The 18312-nt window shown below is 65.0% G+C and overlaps 3 protein-coding genes across 10 annotated transcripts; 1 reads left to right on the plus strand and 2 right to left on the minus strand.

Moving 5' to 3' along the window:
- Positions 1-953: 953 nt before the first annotated feature.
- Positions 954-4911, minus strand: TRMT12 (tRNA methyltransferase 12 homolog). Of its 2 annotated transcripts, none has more exons than XM_042807524.1 (8): positions 4730-4906; positions 3874-3997; positions 3593-3740; positions 3322-3511; positions 3082-3232; positions 2894-3003; positions 1906-2063; positions 954-1826 (listed from the first exon to the last, which is right to left on the minus strand). In XM_042807524.1, exons 2-8 carry the CDS (start codon positions 3942-3944, stop codon positions 1392-1394), a joined length of 1263 nt encoding a protein of 420 aa, XP_042663458.1. In that variant the 5' UTR covers positions 3945-3997; positions 4730-4906; the 3' UTR covers positions 954-1391. The 2 variants fall into 2 exon arrangements, with proteins under 2 accessions (XP_042663458.1, XP_042663459.1); XM_042807525.1 differs by having other exon boundaries at positions 1561-1826; positions 1906-2238; positions 4730-4911.
- Positions 4912-4981: 70 nt separating this feature from the next.
- On the plus strand, positions 4982-11883 carry CSTF2 (cleavage stimulation factor subunit 2). Of its 5 annotated transcripts, none has more exons than XM_042807378.1 (15): positions 4982-5084; positions 5172-5250; positions 5821-5990; positions 6299-6435; positions 6553-6672; positions 6775-6924; positions 7052-7175; positions 7492-7554; positions 8842-8901; positions 9519-9660; positions 10011-10162; positions 10462-10739; positions 11164-11289; positions 11436-11561; positions 11680-11883. In XM_042807378.1, exons 1-14 carry the CDS (start codon positions 5027-5029, stop codon positions 11556-11558), a joined length of 1782 nt encoding a protein of 593 aa, XP_042663312.1. In that variant the 5' UTR covers positions 4982-5026; the 3' UTR covers positions 11559-11561; positions 11680-11883. The 5 variants fall into 5 exon arrangements, with proteins under 5 accessions (XP_042663312.1, XP_042663313.1, XP_042663314.1 ...); XM_042807379.1 differs by having other exon boundaries at positions 7103-7175; XM_042807380.1 differs by lacking the exon at positions 8842-8901.
- Positions 11884-12427: 544 nt separating this feature from the next.
- On the minus strand, positions 12428-18168 carry NOX1 (NADPH oxidase 1). Of its 3 annotated transcripts, none has more exons than XM_042807374.1 (13): positions 17290-18168; positions 16149-16244; positions 15620-15730; positions 15443-15527; positions 15217-15362; positions 14956-15137; positions 14603-14741; positions 14419-14511; positions 14009-14244; positions 13766-13928; positions 13506-13652; positions 13177-13301; positions 12428-12998 (listed from the first exon to the last, which is right to left on the minus strand). In XM_042807374.1, the coding sequence occupies exons 1-13, from the start codon at positions 17551-17553 to the stop codon at positions 12872-12874; spliced, it is 1914 nt and encodes a 637-aa protein (XP_042663308.1). In that variant the 5' UTR covers positions 17554-18168; the 3' UTR covers positions 12428-12871. The 3 variants fall into 3 exon arrangements, with proteins under 3 accessions (XP_042663308.1, XP_042663306.1, XP_042663309.1); XM_042807372.1 differs by having other exon boundaries at positions 16080-16244; XM_042807375.1 differs by lacking the exon at positions 16149-16244.
- Between the last annotated feature and the right edge of the window lie 144 nt (positions 18169-18312).

The raw sequence follows: 18312 nt of genomic DNA on the forward strand, positions 1-18312 counted from the left end.
TCCCGCCGCACCTGCAGCACCGACGGGGCGGCCCGGCCCGGCGGTTCCCGCCCCGTCCAAAAGGACAGCCCCTTCCCCCGGAGCTCCCGGCCCCCCCCCTCCCCGCCCCACGGGATGTTCTCCCCCCCCCCCCCCCCCCCCCCCAGCACGGCTGAGAGCTGTGCCCCGGCTCCCCGGGCTGCTCCGCCGCCGTGTTCCCCCGCAGCCCTGGCTGGGAAGGCAGCTCCTCCCAAAGAGCACACACCCACCGGCACAAAGTCTCCAGCCGCCCGAACTGCTGGGGGGGTGCCCTCCCGGGGTCCCTGGGGGGCCCAGCACGGCGGGGGGGGGGGGGTGACGGGCTGAGACGAAAGCAGCCCGGCCGCAGTGCCCTCCCGGCTCTGCCCGCAGCAGAAGACGGCCCCACCGCAAGGCTCCAGCCTCTGCCCTTGTCCTTCGTGGGCAGAGATACGGCCCCGGCTGGGCTGCTGCCCACAGCAGCACCGGGAAACACGGAAACGGTGAGCACACGCGTCAGGACGAGGCGTGGGGCGCACGCCCGCGGGGAAGCAGCTTCTCGCCACGCAGGACGGCGTGGGAGGCCGGCTGGGAGCAGCCCCAAAGCGAACGCCAGGACGCGGCTCTGCCCACGCTTGTGGCTGCGCCCCGTGGCTCCCCGCCACTGGACAGGGAGAGCCAGAGGTTCCCGGCTCGGCGGGACACCTACACTGGGAAAAACCCACGGGGACCTAGGGGTACCACCCACGGGCCAGGGGGAGCTCCCTCCCCGGGCTGGGGGGTCTCCGCAGCACGGGTACACACGCAACGCTCAAGCAAGGGGGCCTTGGGCTTGTGGGGAGAACAAGAGACAGAGGACACAGGCAGAGGCTCTGGTCCCCGAGCCCCTCCACGCCCCAGGCCAGATCCCCCACGCTTGCACCGCTGCTCGCATTTTAACTGGACGCCAACCAGACTGGTGGGGAACACGATTATTTCTGCAAAAAGCTGAGAAGAAACCAAGATGAACAGACCAGTTTCCAGTAAAAAAAGCTGGTAAACATAAGGACAAAGCCTGTCCCTGACTCGCTGAAACGAAGCCTGGCAGGAATCCAAGGTTTATTCAGCCCCGTGGCTCTCTCCTGTGTGAAAATGGGGCGCCAAGTGCCGCCACGTGGTGCTCTCAGCTCCAGCTCACCCCATCCTCGGTCAGGATGCAGCTCCCGGAGGGATCTCCCGCTCCCATGGGAGCGCATCCCTCAGTGCCCTGGGCACTGGGAGGCACTGCTGGGCTGTGCTGGGAACGAGGGGACATAAAGTGCATCCGAGGCTGGCAGCGGTAGCATCTCCTGGCCACGGATGCTCCAATGCCAGAATTTCGGGCAAGTTGGAGCAGGGCTGGGGCCCATGGCCAGCTAGGCGGGCAGCGCCGGCCGGCATTCAAGGTCCAGCACGAGGTGATGCACGTGGGGTGCGTAGGACTTCACTGCCTCGATGTGCAGGATGCTGGTGCGCCACGGCTGCCCGTGCAGCTCTGCCAGCAGCCCCCGGATCCGTGCCGCCGTGGCTTCAGCCCACCTCCGCCACTCCGGTCTGATCCTGCCCCCCGGTGTCTCCTTCCCACTGCCCTCCGTGGGGTGCTGTGCCTCTCCGTCAGGGCCGGCTGCCTCTGGAGAGCCCCGCTCAGCCCGCGGGAGCGGGGTCGGCGCGGGGGGAGTCTCCACGTTGTGGTGGATGTGGAGAACCCCACCCGTGCTCTTCTTCAGGACACGGCAGGCCACCGGCCAGCCTTCCTCCGAGCTGGGAATCAGCCCCAGGTTCACCCGGTCCGCTACGTCCCGCAGCTCCAGCTGGAAGGGGAGGGGCAGTGAGGAGGGGGCTGCAAGGTGGGGATGGGGGGGTGGTCTGCGCCTGGGCAGCACCGCTTACCTGCCGGCTGTCCCCGGGGTGGACACGGCAGCGGTCCTGCACGCCGTTCAGCACCAGGTTCCTCTGCAGGGCCTCCACGGCGTGGCCGTTCCACTCGCAGGCGTGGGCGAAGGCGGCCTCCCCGTGAACCAGGTACGGCAGTGTGAAATAGCCGATGCCTGGGGGCAGGAGGTGGCAGTGGCTGAGAACAGGGTCCGGGCACCGCCGGGGGTCCACGTTCCTCCCCGGAGGCAGGACAGGATGCAGACTGCCACCTCGGCTCTCTGAATCTGCTTTGCTCCAGGTTGGAACAAGCCCAAATGCTGGGAAAATGGAAAGTCATCCCTCTCTCCTCTGTGAAAGCAGAATTTGTCTTGAAAAATGTTTACAGAGATGCTTATTTTACCTTCAGTCCTTGGTCATTAGCTTGAGACCTGTCCTGCCCCGCCTCGCTTCCACTCTGTGCAGAATTGCCCAGACTACCATCTATTTTAATTAGTCCAGAGCAGTTTTGTGAGTGCCACATCCTTTCTGCGTGACACAAATTGTCAGCATTCACCTCCCTAAGCATGAAACAGCAACTCTCTTGACATGCAAACGCTTGATGTGATCTCCCCAGTCATCTCACAGCACAGGACACTTCAGTTAGTGCCAGCTTGTCCTGAAAGTGCATCAGGACACCTATGGGAGCTTTTCAGAAACGATACTGAGGGCAAATCCTTCCCCTGGATCCAAATGATTCCCATGACGAGCGCAAGGCACAGAGCAGTGCTCTGCAGAGCCTGAGTGCGAGATCATCCTAAGTGTCCAAAGGCAACAGGGACACAGCAGTGCCAGGTTAGCTGAGGGCTCGCAGACAGGACAGGATCTCTAAGCCTGGGTATTTTTCCAGTCCAGGCTGGAAATGGTGCTTCACATCCACCTGGATGGCATCAGTACTTGCATCACTGCTCCCTGCCTGCCTGCCTCCGCGAGCCCGCCCTGCCAAACACTCCACCTTGCCCGTTACCTGCGTAGAGATCCACTAGGACCTCCCCGGAGCAGGGCAGTGAGGCCACCCGCAGCTTCTCCGTGATGTTGCCCGGTGAGAACATGCACTTGGTCACGTCGAACGTGTACCTGGGAGACACAGCCAGGCTGGTGAGGGGCGGCCCCTTCCCCGCACCGGCCGCATCCTGCGCCGTGGCTCCTGCCTACCTGATCCCGTTGTCCACGTGCTCCACCCAGCCGTCCTGGCCCAGCAGCAGGGTGACACTGGGGGACCGCATCCAATCTGGCAACACCCGTCCTCGCCTGGCCAGCCGCCGGGCACCCAGAGCTGAGGCGACCGTCTCCCAGAGTGCCGGACCTGCAGCGCACCCAGCCCAGGAGTTTTGGGAAAGGCCGGGGCAGCTCTACGGGCAGGATCTGGGCAGGCAGACCCTGTTCCCCCCTTACCCAGCTTCTCCCACGGCGCGGCCCTGAAGCTGTCCTGGCTCAGCAGGACCATGTCCCCATGGCGCTGCCAGGCGCGGGGCACGTCACGCTCCAGCTCCTCCGACCAGCTCTCACCCAGCAGCCGCCGCAGCTCGTCCCGCAGCTTCTGGGCGGGTGTCTGCCGGCGGGCTGCCCTGGAGGGGACGGGGTCCTGCAGGAGGGATGTGGCACATGGGGCTGAGAACCCTCCTCGCCCCACAGTGGGACTCAGGGAAGTGGGGTTTCTCCCAACCTGGATCCGGACCAGCTCGTAGGGCATCTCCCGGGGCAGCCGCAGCTGGCAGAGCTTCTCCTCCAGCACGGGCAGGGCCACGCGGCCCCCCGGCACCTCCTGCAGCCGGTAGCGCCCGTCCAGGAGCTGCTCCTCTTCCAAATGCTGCCTGCAAAGCCAAGGCACGGTCAGACCCTCCCCACTGCAGGGAAGAGACCCCCCCCCCGGGGGTGCAGGGCTGGCCCTGCGAGCTCTCCTCCCTGCCAACTCTGCCTGCACCCCCTTCCCCTTTGCAGGCTCACCTGAGGCGCTGGGCAAAGGGCAGCTCCGTGGCCAGCGCAGGGATGGGGACGGGGACATCCCTGGCCTCCATCCTGCCAAGCCCCAGGATGGAGGGACGTCACCAGCCGGCAGGGACACGGCTGCCTGCCAGACAGGCACAGGGTATCAGGCTCACAAGGGACAGCGGGGGAGGGGGGCTGGTGGGGGGCACTGGCACGGCTATGCTGGGGGCACTGGAGCCCCAGCTGCACCTGCCCTGGGGTGACTGGGGATGGGGTGCCTGGGGGAGGTGTCCCAGGAGATGGGGTGCTCCACAGAAGGGGGGTGGGATACCCCTGGGGATGGGGTGCCCGGGGTGTGGGGGTGCCTGAGTGGTGGGGTATGCTGGGGATGGGGTGTCACAGGGGATGGGGTACCCCGAAGGTTTAGGAGGATGGGGTGCCCGGGGATAGGGTGCCCTAGGGGATGGGATACTCTAGAGGTTTAGGAGGATGGGGTGCCTGGAGATGGGGTACCCCGGAGGTTTAGGAGGATGGGGTGCCCTAGGGGATGGGGTACCCCAGAGGTTTAGGAGGATGGGGTGCCCGGGGATGGGGTACCCCGGAGGTTTAGGAGGATGGGGTGCCCTAGGGGATGGGGTACCCCAGAGGTTTAGGAGGATGGGGTACCCTGGAGGTTTAGGAGGATGGGGTGCCCGGGGATGGGGTGCCCTAGGGGATGGGGTACCCCGGAGGTTTAGGAGGATGGGGTGCCCGGGGATGGGGTGCCCGGGGATGGGGTACCCCGGAGGTTTAGGAGGATGGGGTGCCCGGGGATGGGGTGCCCGGGGATGGGGTACCCTAGGAGCGGGGTGCCCGGGTGTGGGGGGTGGGATACCTGGGGGACTGCACCCCTGAGGCCGCGGCCATGCGCCGGGGGCCGGCACCCCGCGGCCAGCTGTCCCCAGGAGGGCTCCCCAGACACCCAGACCCCCGCTCCGCTCCGCTCCGCTCCGCTCCCCGCTCTCACCGGGCGCAGGAGCCGCCCCCCATTTCCCCCCGGAGCGCTTTCCCCGGCCGCGCCGCCGCCATGTTTGCTGCGGGCGGAAGCGGAAGCGGAAGCGGAAGCGGGGAGGGGGGGCGGGGACGGTGCGGGGCGAGGGAACGGAAGCGGCGGCCGGGCCCGGGCGGCGGGATGGCGGGGCTGTCGGTGCGGGACCCCGCCGTGGACCGCTCCTTGCGCTCCGTGTTCGGTGAGCGCCGCGGGGGGGGGTGGGGGGGGGGGGTCGGGATCCGCGCAGCCCTCGGCTGACGGAGCGGCCGCCGTCCCTCTTCCACAGTGGGGAACATCCCGTACGAAGCCACGGAGGAGCAGCTGAAGGACATTTTCTCCGAGGTCGGGCCTGTGGTCAGCTTTAGGTGAGAAACGCCCCCCGGCTTCCCCTTCCCCGCTCTCCCGGGCGGCGTGGGCGGGTCTCCCCCCGAGCCCCACGGGTGGCGTGGCGGGGTCGGCGGGATGCTGTGCAGAGCCAGCCTCCCGGGCAGGAGCAGTGGGGGTTGGGGGGGGCTGTGGCAGCTCTGCTTGGGCTGCAGGAGCCGAGGGGCTGCGCCGAGGTCCCCTGGAGATGCAGAGCACCCGTGGGCACGCCGCCGTGCCGCGGCGCGGAGCTGGGGCCAGTAACTCTTCGGACATCTCCCAGTGATGAGTGTGGGAGCGCCAGAAGCAGCCGGTCCAGCCCCGTGCCCCCTCCCTGGGAGTTGCCTTCGCGGGGTCGTGGGAAGCGCAGCTCTTGCGCTGATGGCCCTTCCTGGACACCGGAGCTTTGGGAACGTCCAAGATCCAGGACGCCCTTTGGCTCCGGCTGTTGCATGCCTTCTCTGCTCCCCGACACTCCTGCGTGGTGTACCCCAACAAACAGCCCCCTCCCGAGCGATGGGGAGCTGCGGGCGCTGCGCTCAGCGGCGGTTGGTTCTCTCCTCGCGGCGCAGGCTGGTGTATGACCGCGAGACAGGGAAGCCGAAGGGCTATGGCTTCTGTGAGTACCAAGACCAGGAGACGGCCCTCAGTGCCATGCGGAACCTGAACGGGCGAGAGTTCAGCGGGAGGGCCCTGCGGGTCGACAACGCGGCCAGTGAGAAGAACAAGGAGGAGCTAAAGAGTGAGTTGGAATTTTGTAGTGGGGAGCGCGCTGGCGTTGTCCTGGGCCCGGCCTTTTCAGCGTTACAAAGGGTGCCTCTTCGTCGAGGCCGGTGAGGTGGAGATCTCAGGGAGCCAACCCGCTCTAAGCGACATAGCACATAGCTTTGCAGAGGGATGCGTGGGCTCAGCTCTGTGTTTTTTCTCCCAGAGGATCTCCCTGTTCTCGCTGCCTCCCCTTCCCCATAATGGCGTGGTGCTTCCTTCCCGAGTAGCCCGTTAAAAACGGCCCGTTCATGTTGCCGTACGAGGTCACAAACTCTGTTGCAGGCCTGGGCACAGGTGCACCCATCATAGAGTCACCTTACGGGGACCCTGTCAATCCCGAAGATGCCCCCGAGTCCATCAGCCGGGCAGTAGCCAGCCTGCCGCCCGAGCAGATGTTTGAGCTGATGAAGCAGATGAAGGTGAGTGAAGCAGAGTGGGCGACACTCTGCGTGAGCACAGCTTCTACCACCGCTGCCCGTGCCCTCGCAGCCCCCATCACGCCTTGCCAGCGCTCTGATCTGCGTGTGTCTTCTCAGTTGTGTGTCCAGAACAGCCCCCAGGAAGCCAGGAACATGCTGCTCCAGAACCCCCAGCTGGCTTACGCCCTGCTGCAGGCCCAGGTGGTCATGAGGATCGTCGACCCGGAGATCGCTTTGGTTTGTCCCTTGCTGCCTCGTCTGGGGTCGGTGTGATATCGGTGGCAGCCTGTTGCGGAGTCGGGGTGGAAGGAAACGCCTTTCCCTTTCTTCTGCCCGTAGAAAATCCTGCACCGCCAGACCAGCGTTCCTCCTCTGATCCCAGGCAACCAGCAGCCAGTGCCGGGGCCGGGACCCGGACCAGGGCCTGGGCCGGGGCCAAATGCCCAACTGAACCCGCAGAATACCCCTTCGTCCCAGCCACAGCCCATAGTAAGAGCTTACGTGATGCACGTGCTGTGCGGGGAGAGATGGGCATTGCCAGCTCCAGCCCCCCCAGCTGGGGCATGCGTGCCTGGGTGACGGGGCTTCCCTCAGGTCCGGTTTCTCTCCTGGGTAGGGTGGGATGCACGTAAATGGTGCTCCTCCTCTGATGCAGCCGCCCATGCAGGGAGGAGTGCCGGCCCCGGGACAGATGGCAGCCCCTGTGCAGGGCCCAGGCCCCGGCCCCATGGCTCCAGGAGGTGAGTGCGTGGCTTTCGGCTAAACGGTGTCCCGGGTTCTGGCAGACAGCCCCCCCTCTACCTTCTCCTTAACCAGAGGGCTTGGCCCCGTGCGAGCACATGTAGTCCCACGCTGTATGTTGTGGTTGTGGCCGCTGCCAGCAGCGGTCCAGAAAGTTGAATTTTCTCTGGGGGGGGCCCACACCACAAAAACAAACCTCCAGATGCTCTCTCAGGAGCTGGGAGAGCGGGGGGGAGGTGTTTTGGGGTAGAAGAAATCGGTTCGTGGTGCAGGGATGGCTGAGGAGGGATCTGATCTCTGCCCGTTCCCTCTCAGGTGGGATGCAGCCGCAGGTTGGGATGCCGGGCGGAGGGCCTGTCCCCTTGGAGCGCGGACAAGGTAAAACAGACAGGAGTTAGTGCTGCGTGTCCCGTGAGCCTCGCGCCGGCCGCGGGTGCTGAGCCGTGCCGCGCCGAGACCCCCTACCAGCTGCCTGCAGCCTTGCTGTCCCTGGACCCAGGGCAGCTCCCGCAGCCCTGGGCTGCGCCCGGGTTTGTTCGCTTAGGCGCAAGGCTGTGGTAGCAGCTCTCCCGCTTCCAGGGCCCCAGCCCACGCACCGCTTCGCTCCCAGCTTGTTCTTGCGCCGCGTTGTGCAGGCGTGCCCTGGAAGCCAGGAGAGCTGCCAGTCCCCGCAGAGCCCTGCCGAGCGGGCCGTGCGTGTGTTTTCCATCTCTCTGTGAGCCCGTGTCTGTCCCTGTGCTTGCGCGGGCAGGCAGAGCTTGCTCTTCTCTGGTCTCTGTCCTGCTCCTTTGCTGCCCGGGTGCTGGGAAGCAGCTTGTCCTGCCGCTGCGTCTGCTCGCGTCTCCCAGTGCTCCCTGTGCCGTGCCCGGCAGAGGGAGCTGGGCCTTCGCTTTTGCTTGCGACAGTGAGTGCGAGGCTTGGCAGGGAATTTCCCGGTGAGTGATGGCATGGCTTTCCCTCTGCAGGCACGGTCTGTACGGCCCAGCCCCGGAGCCGGATTCCTTACGGTTCACACGTTGCATGGCTGCCCCGTCAAGCCATGTGCCGGGGTTAGCACAACCAAGGCATTCCTGTTCTCCCAGTAGTAACGCACGCAGGCAGTTGACACCCCTATTGCCTGGACTTGTCTCGTAGGCCTTGTTTCAGGAACGTGGCAAACCTGTTCTGAGATCCTCTGGTCTTAGCTACTTAGCGGCAGCCGACTCTCATTTTCTTCGGGGTGGGCACTGCCTTCCCGAGAGCAACCCAGTAGTTCTTGCCACCCGGAAGGTTTCGGAAAGCAGACGGAAAGCTGGCACGGGGAGTGCCGCGGGAAGCTGCGGGCAGGGGCAGAAGCTGGCTGGCCGCGCGTCGTGGGGCGCAGCGTGGCCCCGCAGAATGCCGATTCCTTTGGCAGGACGTCCTCCTGCCCTGCACGTCCACGCGGTGAGTGAGGGAAGGGCCGTGCCAAGCTGGCTGTCACGCCTGTGCTGAGAGAGGCAGCGTTAATGGAAGAGGTTGATAAAGCCAAACCTGCAGCATGCAGCATCTTCTCCGTAGGTTTTTTGGGGGACTTCAGGGAGTGGAGGCGATCCTGCAGGCAGCACTGTCCCCGAGGCTGAGTGCATGTGTGCATACACTATTTACGTGTCTGCTCTTCTTCCTCTTTTCCTGCTGCTTGCCCAGGGAACCTGCAGCTCTCGCCCGTGGGACCTGCCAGGCCTGCGTCTATCGAACGCGTCCAAGGTATCCCGGCACCTGCCAGCTCCCTCCTCCCCTGGAGCTCGTTGTGGAGTGTGCAGAGAGCAGCTTCCACCCCGCTGTGCTCAGGGCCGGGGACTGGCGTATCGCTCCGTGTAGCCTGGCAGAGTTAAGAGGAGGAGGCAGGATTTCCTCTGGGGCTGGAGGAGAGAACAGGCTAGTGCCATGCACAGAGAGAGCCACCGGTGGAAAAGGAGCGCCTGCTTGGAGAGGGCCTTTGCCTAGGAGCCAGCCCCCTCTGACACCTCACTGCCAGGAGCCTTCCAGGTCTTGCTTTGCTCCTGGCCCTGCGTCAGCAGGGTGTTGATGCCCACGCTTGTAGGGATTGCCCTGGGGGCACCCACGCTTGGTTTGGCCGGCCTGGTGCCACAAGGAGCCAGAGGTAGAGCCAGGGAGGGAAAGAGAGGGAGAAAATGAGCAGCCAGGGAAGGGGCTTCGGCGCGCTCCGGCCTCATGCAAGGGGCTGCCCCCCCCCCGGCGGCGAGCACGGCCGGGGAGCGGTCAGGCTGCCCCGCACCCCAGCCCCGAGGGCGCTGGGGGACAGACTCAGCACGGCACTGGTCATGCAGATCCTCACGAGCTCTTGTGTGTCTCCCTGGCAGTGCCCATGCCAGACCCGAGGGCCCCTATGCAGCGTGGACCTCTACCTGCTAGTGGCCCGCCGCCCCGAGGCCTTTTGGGAGATGCCCCGAATGACCCTCGCGGAGGGACCCTGCTCTCAGTCACTGGAGAAGTGGAGCCCAGGTGAGGGGAGAGGGAAGGAGACGAGCCCTCGGCACTGCCCCCTGCCCAAGGGTGATCTCTCGCTGAGGACAGGGATGGCACCAGCCTTCCGGGAGTCACCGCTGTGTGCTGCCGACGGCGGGGGCCGGCCCGTTTACCCGGGGACGGGGCATCCCCGGGGTGATGGCAGCAGCCCTGCGGCACGGGGCCGTCAGCACCCGTCCCCATGCCAGCCTCGCCCTCCTCCCCCTGCGGCCGGCTTCGGGGGCGATCCCAGCGCTCTGCCCAGACCGTGCCAAGCCAGTGTCTGATTCACACTCTCTCGCTTTTTCTCCTCCTCCTGCTTTGCTCTCTTCGTCTCTCTGCGTCAGAGGTTACCTTGGGCCGCCCCACCAGGGAGCCCCTATGCACCATATGCCTGGTCATGACAGCCGTGGCCCCCCCCATGAGATGAGGGGGGGACCCATGGGAGAACCCCGACCGCTGATGGGAGAGCCGCGGGGGCCCTTGATGGATGCTCGAGGTGAGAGAGGGGGCATGAAATAACGGGTGGCTAAAAGCGTGCAGACAAGGAAGCCAGAGTGGAGCCCGCTGCCCCGGCGCGAGATGTAGGAAGGGGGTTTGGGCAGTGAAACGACTAACTCCAGGGCGAGGAGGGCCAATCCCGCAGGGCGAGGGACTTCCTCCAGGCACGTCCCCTCTGCCCCCAGCTCTGCACCTCCCGGGCAATTTGCCTCCCAGACGAAGGAGGCAGCGGGCTCACTCCCACGCTCCCTGCGGTGGCCGCTCCCTTCAACAGCCTGCCTTCTCTTTCCTCTGCAGTCGGAAGAGATCCCCGAGGGCTGGAGCCGCGAGGCCTGGAGCCGCGAGGCCTGGAGCCCCGGGTGATAGAGGCGCGAGCCCTGGAGGCGCGAGGCCTGGAGCCACGGGTCCTGGAGCCGCGAGTGCTGGAAGCCAGGGCCATGGAGGCCAGGGTCATGGAGCCCCGGGGCCTGGAGCCTCGAGGGCCTGGTCCCAACCCGCGTGGCCCCATGCCTGGCGGGATACAGGGCCCTGGGCCACTTAACATGGGAGCTAGTGGCCCCCAGGGGCCCCGCCAGGTACACACAACGCCTCTGCTCGGCTGGTCGGGCACCGACGGTGTCTCGTAGATTGGGGCTGGGTTGGGGAGGGGGGGTGACTGCGTCCTGCAGCAGCTAGAGAGGGGAGGGCGTCCCACCGAGCAGCACCCCCGGGAGGCACAAGGCCCGGGTCAGTGGCTCTCTGAGGGGGTCAGAACATCCATCGCATCTCCCCAGGCACTGCCCATCTGCTGGGGACAGGGCAAGGCTCGGGCCTCCCTCCTCTTCTTCCTGATGCGCAGGAAAGAGCGCAGGAGTTGGAGGGAGAGTAAGATGCACGGTAGCCTGTCTCTCTTCAGGCTGGCTGTGAGGGCGTCCAACTGATCATCTGCTTTATGTTCCTGTATTTGTATGGCGGAGTCCAGAGACCCCTTGGTCCTTACCCCCTTTCTCGTGCCCACAGGTTCCTAACATGGCAGGGGCAGGCATGCAGGGAGGAGGCATTCCTGGGGCAGGGGTCCAAGGAGCTGGTCAGCCCGGAGGTTTTAGCCCTGGACAGAGCCAGGTCACCCCCCAGGATCACGAGAAGGTGAGAGGCCAAAAGGGAATGGGTGAGACAGCAGGAGCAGCACTTAAAACGTGCCTTACTGTGGTGGGGACGGGCCCTTCGTGGCTCGGGTAACCCGTGGCTGCTCTGGCAGGGCACGTCTCTGATTTCCCCCCCTCTCCCCACAGGCAGCCTTGATCATGCAGGTTCTGCAGCTGACAGCGGACCAGATTGCCATGCTGCCCCCAGAGCAGCGGCAGAGCATCCTTATTCTAAAGGAGCAAATCCAGAAGTCCACGGGGGCACCCTGACAGGTGACATCCTTAACCCGGCCTCGGCCCTTCAGTAAATCAGAGAGCTGCTCCGCATGGGGCTCTACTCTGCTTTTCCTCCCCATGCCAGGGCTCACTCTCCTCCCTTTCCTCCTCGCAGGCACGTGGTGGAGATGCTGTCTACCTGGACAGAGGCGATGCTCCACGGCAGCTGCTTCCCGTTGCTCTCTGAGCCGATGCTGCGTTTTGGGAGAGTTTTTCCCGCCCCCCCCTCACACACAACGTTTTGCCCTCCCACTCATCCTTTTTTTCTGTGTGTATATTTTATGGTGTTTGAAATAAAGCGGGAGGAGGGTTTGTGTAATGTCGTGTCTCCGGCTGCCTTGTTTGGTGGAGTGGGAGGCTGGAGTGGGACTGTTGGGTTCAGAGAGCAGTCTGGCCTGACTCCAGGCTAGTCCAAACCACTCGCCTTCCTCCCTTCTCCCCAGCACCAGGGCAAGATGTACGCATGGGATTTCTTACGTGCCGTGCTGTTTGCAGCACAGGGGTGGAAGGGAAGGGCAGGACAGGGAGCTCGGTTTTCTGTCTCTGCCAACCGGGCACGAAGGGCTCCGTATCTGATTGCTGTATCACTTACCACGCCGACCCGCTCCGGGAGGGTGGTTTTTCCCTTCTCTGCATATGCTTGAGCTGAATTTGTTGCCTTTGCATGAGCTGCATTGGAAGGCGGCGTGTGCCTGGTGGGTGGTGCGGGCTGGCTCCGGGCGGTGGCAGCGAGCCCCCGCAGCGGGGGAGTGCCTTACCCCACACCCAGGGGGGCTGCTGGGAACCACCTTTTTTATTGCAGCCCTACGAGAAGACAGAGTGGACTCCCTTCCTACCTGCACAGACCGAGTCACCACGGTGGCTTTTATTGCAAAGGAAAGCACGTTTAATTTACCCTTTTACGCAAAGGACTGCTTGATCGCAGAGGGGTGCGTCTGGCCCCGGTGCCTGCTCGGCGTGCCCACGGCCTGGCCCCATCCTCCAGGTCTGCCCAGCCCACTGGGCTTGCCCGCTGCTTCCCGCTGCTGCAGCAGCATCCTAGCAGCACGTGCCTCTGGTTTCTCGGCGGGGGGGCCGTGTGGAGCTGCAGGCCCGCTCCCCCCACAAGGATCCCTTGTAGATCGGGTTGAGAAGGCAGCAGTCTTTGAACCTGGAGTTTCTCATGGAGAAGGGGAGGACCTTGCTGGGCTTCAGTGCATGCAACTCCTCAGCAGATGCTTATCCCTGGCCTCCACGACCTCTGCCACGGGGGGTGAGGCAAGACCAGCAGGGTCCCCTGTGCACTGGGGTCCCAGCCTGGCTTCTGCTTAGAAGTTCTCCTTGTTGAAATAGAATTTGACCTTCCTGGGGTCCAGGCTGGAATGCTGGTGGCAAAACTTCTGCAGGCTCTTTGCCAAGGCCCCTGGCCCGCAGAGGAACACGCCAACCACTGACCTGCACGCAGCACAGAGCCATCAGCACGGGGAAAAGTGATTTAAGGGCTTTTGGGGGTCTCTGCAACCTCTGGGGCATGAGCGCACCCCTCAGAAAGCCAGCGCTGCCCAGCCCGGCGCTGGGTGTTGGGGAGGAGGGGGTACCACCGGCACCCCGAACCCCCCGGCCCGGCTCTCACCTGGGGTGGGCTGCAGCCACCGCCGCAAACTCGCTGTTCCACATGGGCCGCCCAAAGCTGGTTTTGTGCCTGAGGCCCGTCACCGTGTCCGTCGCGGTGTCGAAACGGAGTGCCACGTTGTTGGCCTGGGCAGAGCGGGGACGGTGAGGACCCCGGCCACCACCCGTGTGCCCACCTCCAGTCCCTCACCGTGGAGGAGCAGCCATTGCTGATGCCCACCAGCCACCTCGCCCAGGCTTTCTGCCGGCAAGCTGTTGACGTGCTCGCCCTGCCTGCCTTGGCCACCCCGTGTCCCCCCTCGCAGTCCTGCCTGCCCATGCTGGACTCACGATGCTGGTGTCCCAGCCGGTGAGGAAGAGCCGGTAGGTGAGAAAGTCCGCCTTGCCCGACTCGGCCATCTTCTGCTCCAGCGAGGCAAGCAGGTCATTGAACCAGGCGAAGGCTCCCGTGTCGCGGCAGAGCCAGTAGAAATAGATCTGGGATGCAGAGGGAGAGGGGTTGCTCAAGGAGGAGCAGAGCAGGAGGGGTGGAAAGATGCAACGTCGAGGACTGGAGAAACCCACGGCTGGTCCCGTGGGGCTCCCCGTACCTTCTTGGTCTTGAGGGTCTGGTCAGCCTGCTGGAACTTGTACCAGATGGACTTCAGGATGGAGGCGAAGGGGGTGACGCCAATGCCCGCTCCCACCAGCATGGCCACGTCGTACTGGAACACATCTTCGCTGGCTGTGCCGAAGGGGCCATCCACCTCGATCCTGGCCAAGGGAGAGCCTGCGTGAGAGGTATGGCCTCCCCAAAACCCCGGGATGGTCTGTTCAGGCGCTCCCCAGCCTACCTGGGCGTCTCTGGCTTCCGTTGCTGGAAGGTGTCGATGAGACGCTCCGTCCAGTCACCGGCCGCCCGGATATGGATGGAGAAGAAGTCCTCCTCAGGCGCCGAGGTGAGGGTGAAAGGGTGCCACTCCAGCAGGGAGATGGCGGGGCAGTTGACGAAGATGTACTGCCCCACCTCCATGCGGAAGCCCTTCTTCTGCATCTGCAGCTCCAGCACACGGGCAGGGTGCATGACCACCTGCGGGGCAGGGACAGGGCTCCGCACCCAGCCTGGCTCCTGCTCCTGGGCGAGGGGCTTTGCCAGCGGCCCCCTGCCCACCTCCCACCCCACGGCCACCCCGGCAAGGTGCTGCGGCACCGGGGGCTGCGAGGGATGGAGCTGGCAGTAGGCACAGGCTCCTGCACCACCCACCTTGGTGACAACCACCTTCTGCCGCGCACGCCAGACCCGGAGGATCCTCTCGAAGATGTAGAGGAGGACAGGGGCCAGAACCCACTTCCAGGACTGCGGGGATGGAGGAGAGCCAAGGGTTGGGGAGGGCCAGGGCTGGAGCATCCCAAGGGCGAGGGAAGGGCTTCTCCCGTCGCTGTCCTACCTCGGCGGGGATGCTCCCGAACTCAGGCTCTTTGCAGCAGTCGTGGCTGCAGTCCTCGTCCTTCTGCGGGAGATACGGGGCGCAGCGGTGGGGGTGCACCTCCTCCATGCTCTCCTCCGTCTGCCCACGCACCAGCCTGCTGCGGGGAGGCAAGGGGTGAGCGCAGGGGCCGGATCCTGCCCCCTCCCTGCTGGGGCTGAGCCGTGCTGTGTGAGGCCGGCTGGGCTAGCCAGCCCTGGGAATGGGGAGCCCACAGCCCCAGCGGCCGCTCTTCGGGGCTGAGCTGCTCCCCCGGGGCCCCGCGGCCGCTGCCCCTCGCCGTCCTGCCTCCGGGGAGCGGTGAGGAGCCTTACGCGATGCCGTGGATGACGAGGCCGGCGAAGTAGATGAGGAAGAGGTGGTGCGTGTACCAGAAGACCTCGAAGTAGTTCCTGCGGATGAACTCGGTGGAGGAGGTGACCATGAGGATGAGCGCCAGCGTGATGATGACCCCCGTCAGCCCCGGGATGGTGGTGAAGGCCACGTACTCGACAGTCTGCAGGGGCGGCAGGGTGGGTTGTAGGGAGGCAGGGGAGGGACAGGCGGTGGCCGGGGGTTCTGGGGCCGGCTCTCACCGTCCGGTTGGAGTGGATGGGGTTCAGCCACTTGTCGCTGCCCTGCAGGTGCATCTTGGAGAGGACGGCGGGGAGGCTGCCGTCGGCGGCTTGCTGGCTGCGGTTGTAGCGCTCCAGGTTGAAGAGGTGGGCGATGGTGTGCACGGCTGGGCGGGGGACAGGCGGTCACCCGCCTGGCCGTCCCCCCCTGGTCCCCACCGTGCCCCGGCCCAGCGCGGGGCAGTACCTGTGAGCAGGGCCAGCGCGTAGGCCACCAGCTTGTGGAAGGTGAGGTTGTGGTCCAGCTGCTTCCGCAGCGTCCGTCTGCAGCACTGCGGGGAGAGGCAGCGGGGTCTGGATGGGGACGGGGACAGGGACGGGGACAGGGACAGCCACACTGGCCGTGCCACCACGGGGCACTCACCGAGCAAGTCCCGCGGAGGAAGGAGAGGAGGTTGCGGCAGACGGGCAGCAGGATCAGCATGCTGTTGAAGTTGAGGCACTTGGCTGAGGCTCGTGCCCACGACAGGGCAGACTGGGGAGAGGAAGGAGGGGTGAGCACCTCTATCATGTGTCACAGATGGGGTACGTCTGCCCCCCCACGGCTCTGACCAGCACGGTGCTGTGCCAGGACTGGGACAGGATGGGGCCAAGCGATGATGAGCTGGGAAGGAGCGATGCTGGCCTGGGCTGGGGACTGGGAGGGGTGATGCTGAGCCAGGAGAGGAGCAGGACTAGGAGGGGGGGGTGACGCTGGGCTGGGACAAGACGGGGACCAAGGTGGACCAGCACGGAACAAGGTTGAGCTGGGGACTGGGATGTAGCGATGGTGAGCTGGGAGAGGGCAGGACAAGTAAGGGGCATGGGGGTGCTGCAACCCTCACCCCACTGCAGGAGGGCTCCGAGGGACACACATGGCCAGGCAGGCAGGGCGTTTCAAGGGAGCATCTTACCCCGAGGATGGCCCTGGTGTAAAAATACCGCTCGTCCCGGTCAAAGAACAGAAAGTAGTACGTGAAGAGGAAGATGTTGATGCCCAGCCAGGCCGCCTGTGGGGAAAACCCGCAGCCTCATGAGGGACCCCAGCCCGGGACCCCCCTCTCCCCGCAGCACTCGGGTGCGGGCGCAGCCGGAGGGCATCAGGAGAGCAATCCCCTCCTGCTTCCCTGTGAGCTGTGGCACCACGCACAGGGCTGGGACATGGGGCCAAAGGTGGGGAGAGGTGTGGGAGCCTTGCAAAGTAACTATCTTGTCACCCATGGCCCTGTGCATCATCACCCATGCACGAGGAAGGAGGAAAGGCAGGTGCAGGCACGGCGGGAGGGCAGATCTGGAGGGTCCGGGGCTGGGCAGGGAGGACTCCAGGAGGAAATTTTGCAGGGAGCTGGCTCACCCAGCCCCCCTGCGCTGCTGTCCCCTGCCTGACCCTGCTGCACCCTACACCGGCCCCTCTCACAGCCACTGATTTTTTGCAGAGCTCCCCAAACTACTCTGCCTTGTACTTGTTTCCTGTTGGGTTTTTTCGTTGTTTTGTTGTGGGGTTTTTAAAGTCATTTTAAAAATGAAAAGAACCCGACTTTCTGCAAATCCCCACTTTCCCATCTATTTGCGGCTCCTCATGTGGCACCGAGCAGCCGGCGTGGTGCCAGCCCAGCAAGCCCCGTTATCCCAGCACCGGCAGATCGTCCCTCTGGTGCGGGCTCCTCACCCCGGCGTGGGCTCCCACGGGAGCCTCCTGCTCTCACGTGGGGAGACGAGGCACACGGGAAGCTCCTGGCCAAAGCAGCCAGGCAAAGCAGCAGCATTTTAAAGTTTTGTAGCGGAATACCCCGCCCTTTCCTTTGAGCTGTGTTTTCCTTAAGACTTCAGTTTTCCGAACCCCCTCGTCCCTCCGCTGGGCACCTGGGCTTTGCAGGTTGGCTGAGCAGACGGGATGCTCGTCTCTCCCTGCAGCCCAGCCCCAGCACAGCCCATCAGTCCCCATTTCCCCCCCACACCCCTGCCAAGCCCCCCAAGGGTGTGACCCCAAACCCCCCCCGTATCGCCCCAGCCCCTCCCGGCTGATGAGCCCCCCCCCCAGCCCCACACACTCACAAGGACGGCGGCCGAGAACCAGTGGTTGACCAGCCAGTTGCCCATGGTGCAGCGTCCCTGCGCCCGCCTGCCCACGCCTGCCCGAGGCTTTATGGAGGCGGCGGGCGGTGCGGCAGCCCCGGCCACAGGAACGGGACTTTCCCCCAAGAAGCCTTTGAGGAAATGCTGGACGGTTTCAAAGGCCGCCTTCCAGGAAGGCAGGGCTGACCCCGTCGGCCAGCCCCCAAACTGGTCCCCAGTGCCCGCCAGGCACGGCTCCCCCATGACCCCACAGCTGGGCGCTGCAGGGCACCGGGCTGCTCCTACTGTTTTTTTGTTGTTTTTTTTTTTTTTTTGCAATATTTGGGGACAAAAATGGGCTTTTTTAAGGTAGGAATTTCCTGGTGGGAGGAAGTCACGGAAGGTCCATCCTGCGCCTGGTTCCCCAGCCTCCCCTGCCAGCCTTCACTGCCTCTGTTTTACGGGGATCCACTCCAGGGCAGGTGAATTAAGACTGAATGCCAGCAGTGCTGCACCTCTGTAGGCACCCCAGGGGTGCTCAACACCCTCAGCCGGGCACCCAGCACCCTCCGAACTGAGCTGACCCCACAAATGGGTGCTGGGAACGGGGGTGGGGGGTCACACTCCTGGTTTGGGGCCAGCACGCCTGGGTCCCATCAGCATCCCTGCTGTTGTGCCAGCTGCCCTTCCTCTTCTGCCTGCCTTCCGCCGTGCCCTGCGCTCCGGCTGGGAACAGCAACCTGGAGCCTGGAGGAACAGGTTGGGCAGCATTGCTCCTTGCTGGCGAGCCAGCTTGCTCCTGGCCCGCAGCCACGGCTGGCCGAGGCACAGGATGAGTCCCACCATGCTCCTGCACCTTATCGGCTCCGTCGTGGGGCTGCACCGCCCCCCCCCCCCGCCCCAATCCCCACTTCCCGCCGGCGCAGCCCCGGCTCGGTGCCCGCGATCGCGAGGGCTACGTGGGCAGTGGGTGTGCATGCCCATGCCAGCCTCGGCGGGACGGTCCCCACCCTCCACGTGAGT

Source organism: Tyto alba, unplaced genomic scaffold (assembly GCF_018691265.1).
Source record: "Tyto alba isolate M040663 unplaced genomic scaffold, T.alba_DEE_v4.0 Super-Scaffold_5, whole genome shotgun sequence".
Lineage (NCBI taxonomy): Eukaryota > Metazoa > Chordata > Aves > Strigiformes > Tytonidae > Tyto > Tyto alba.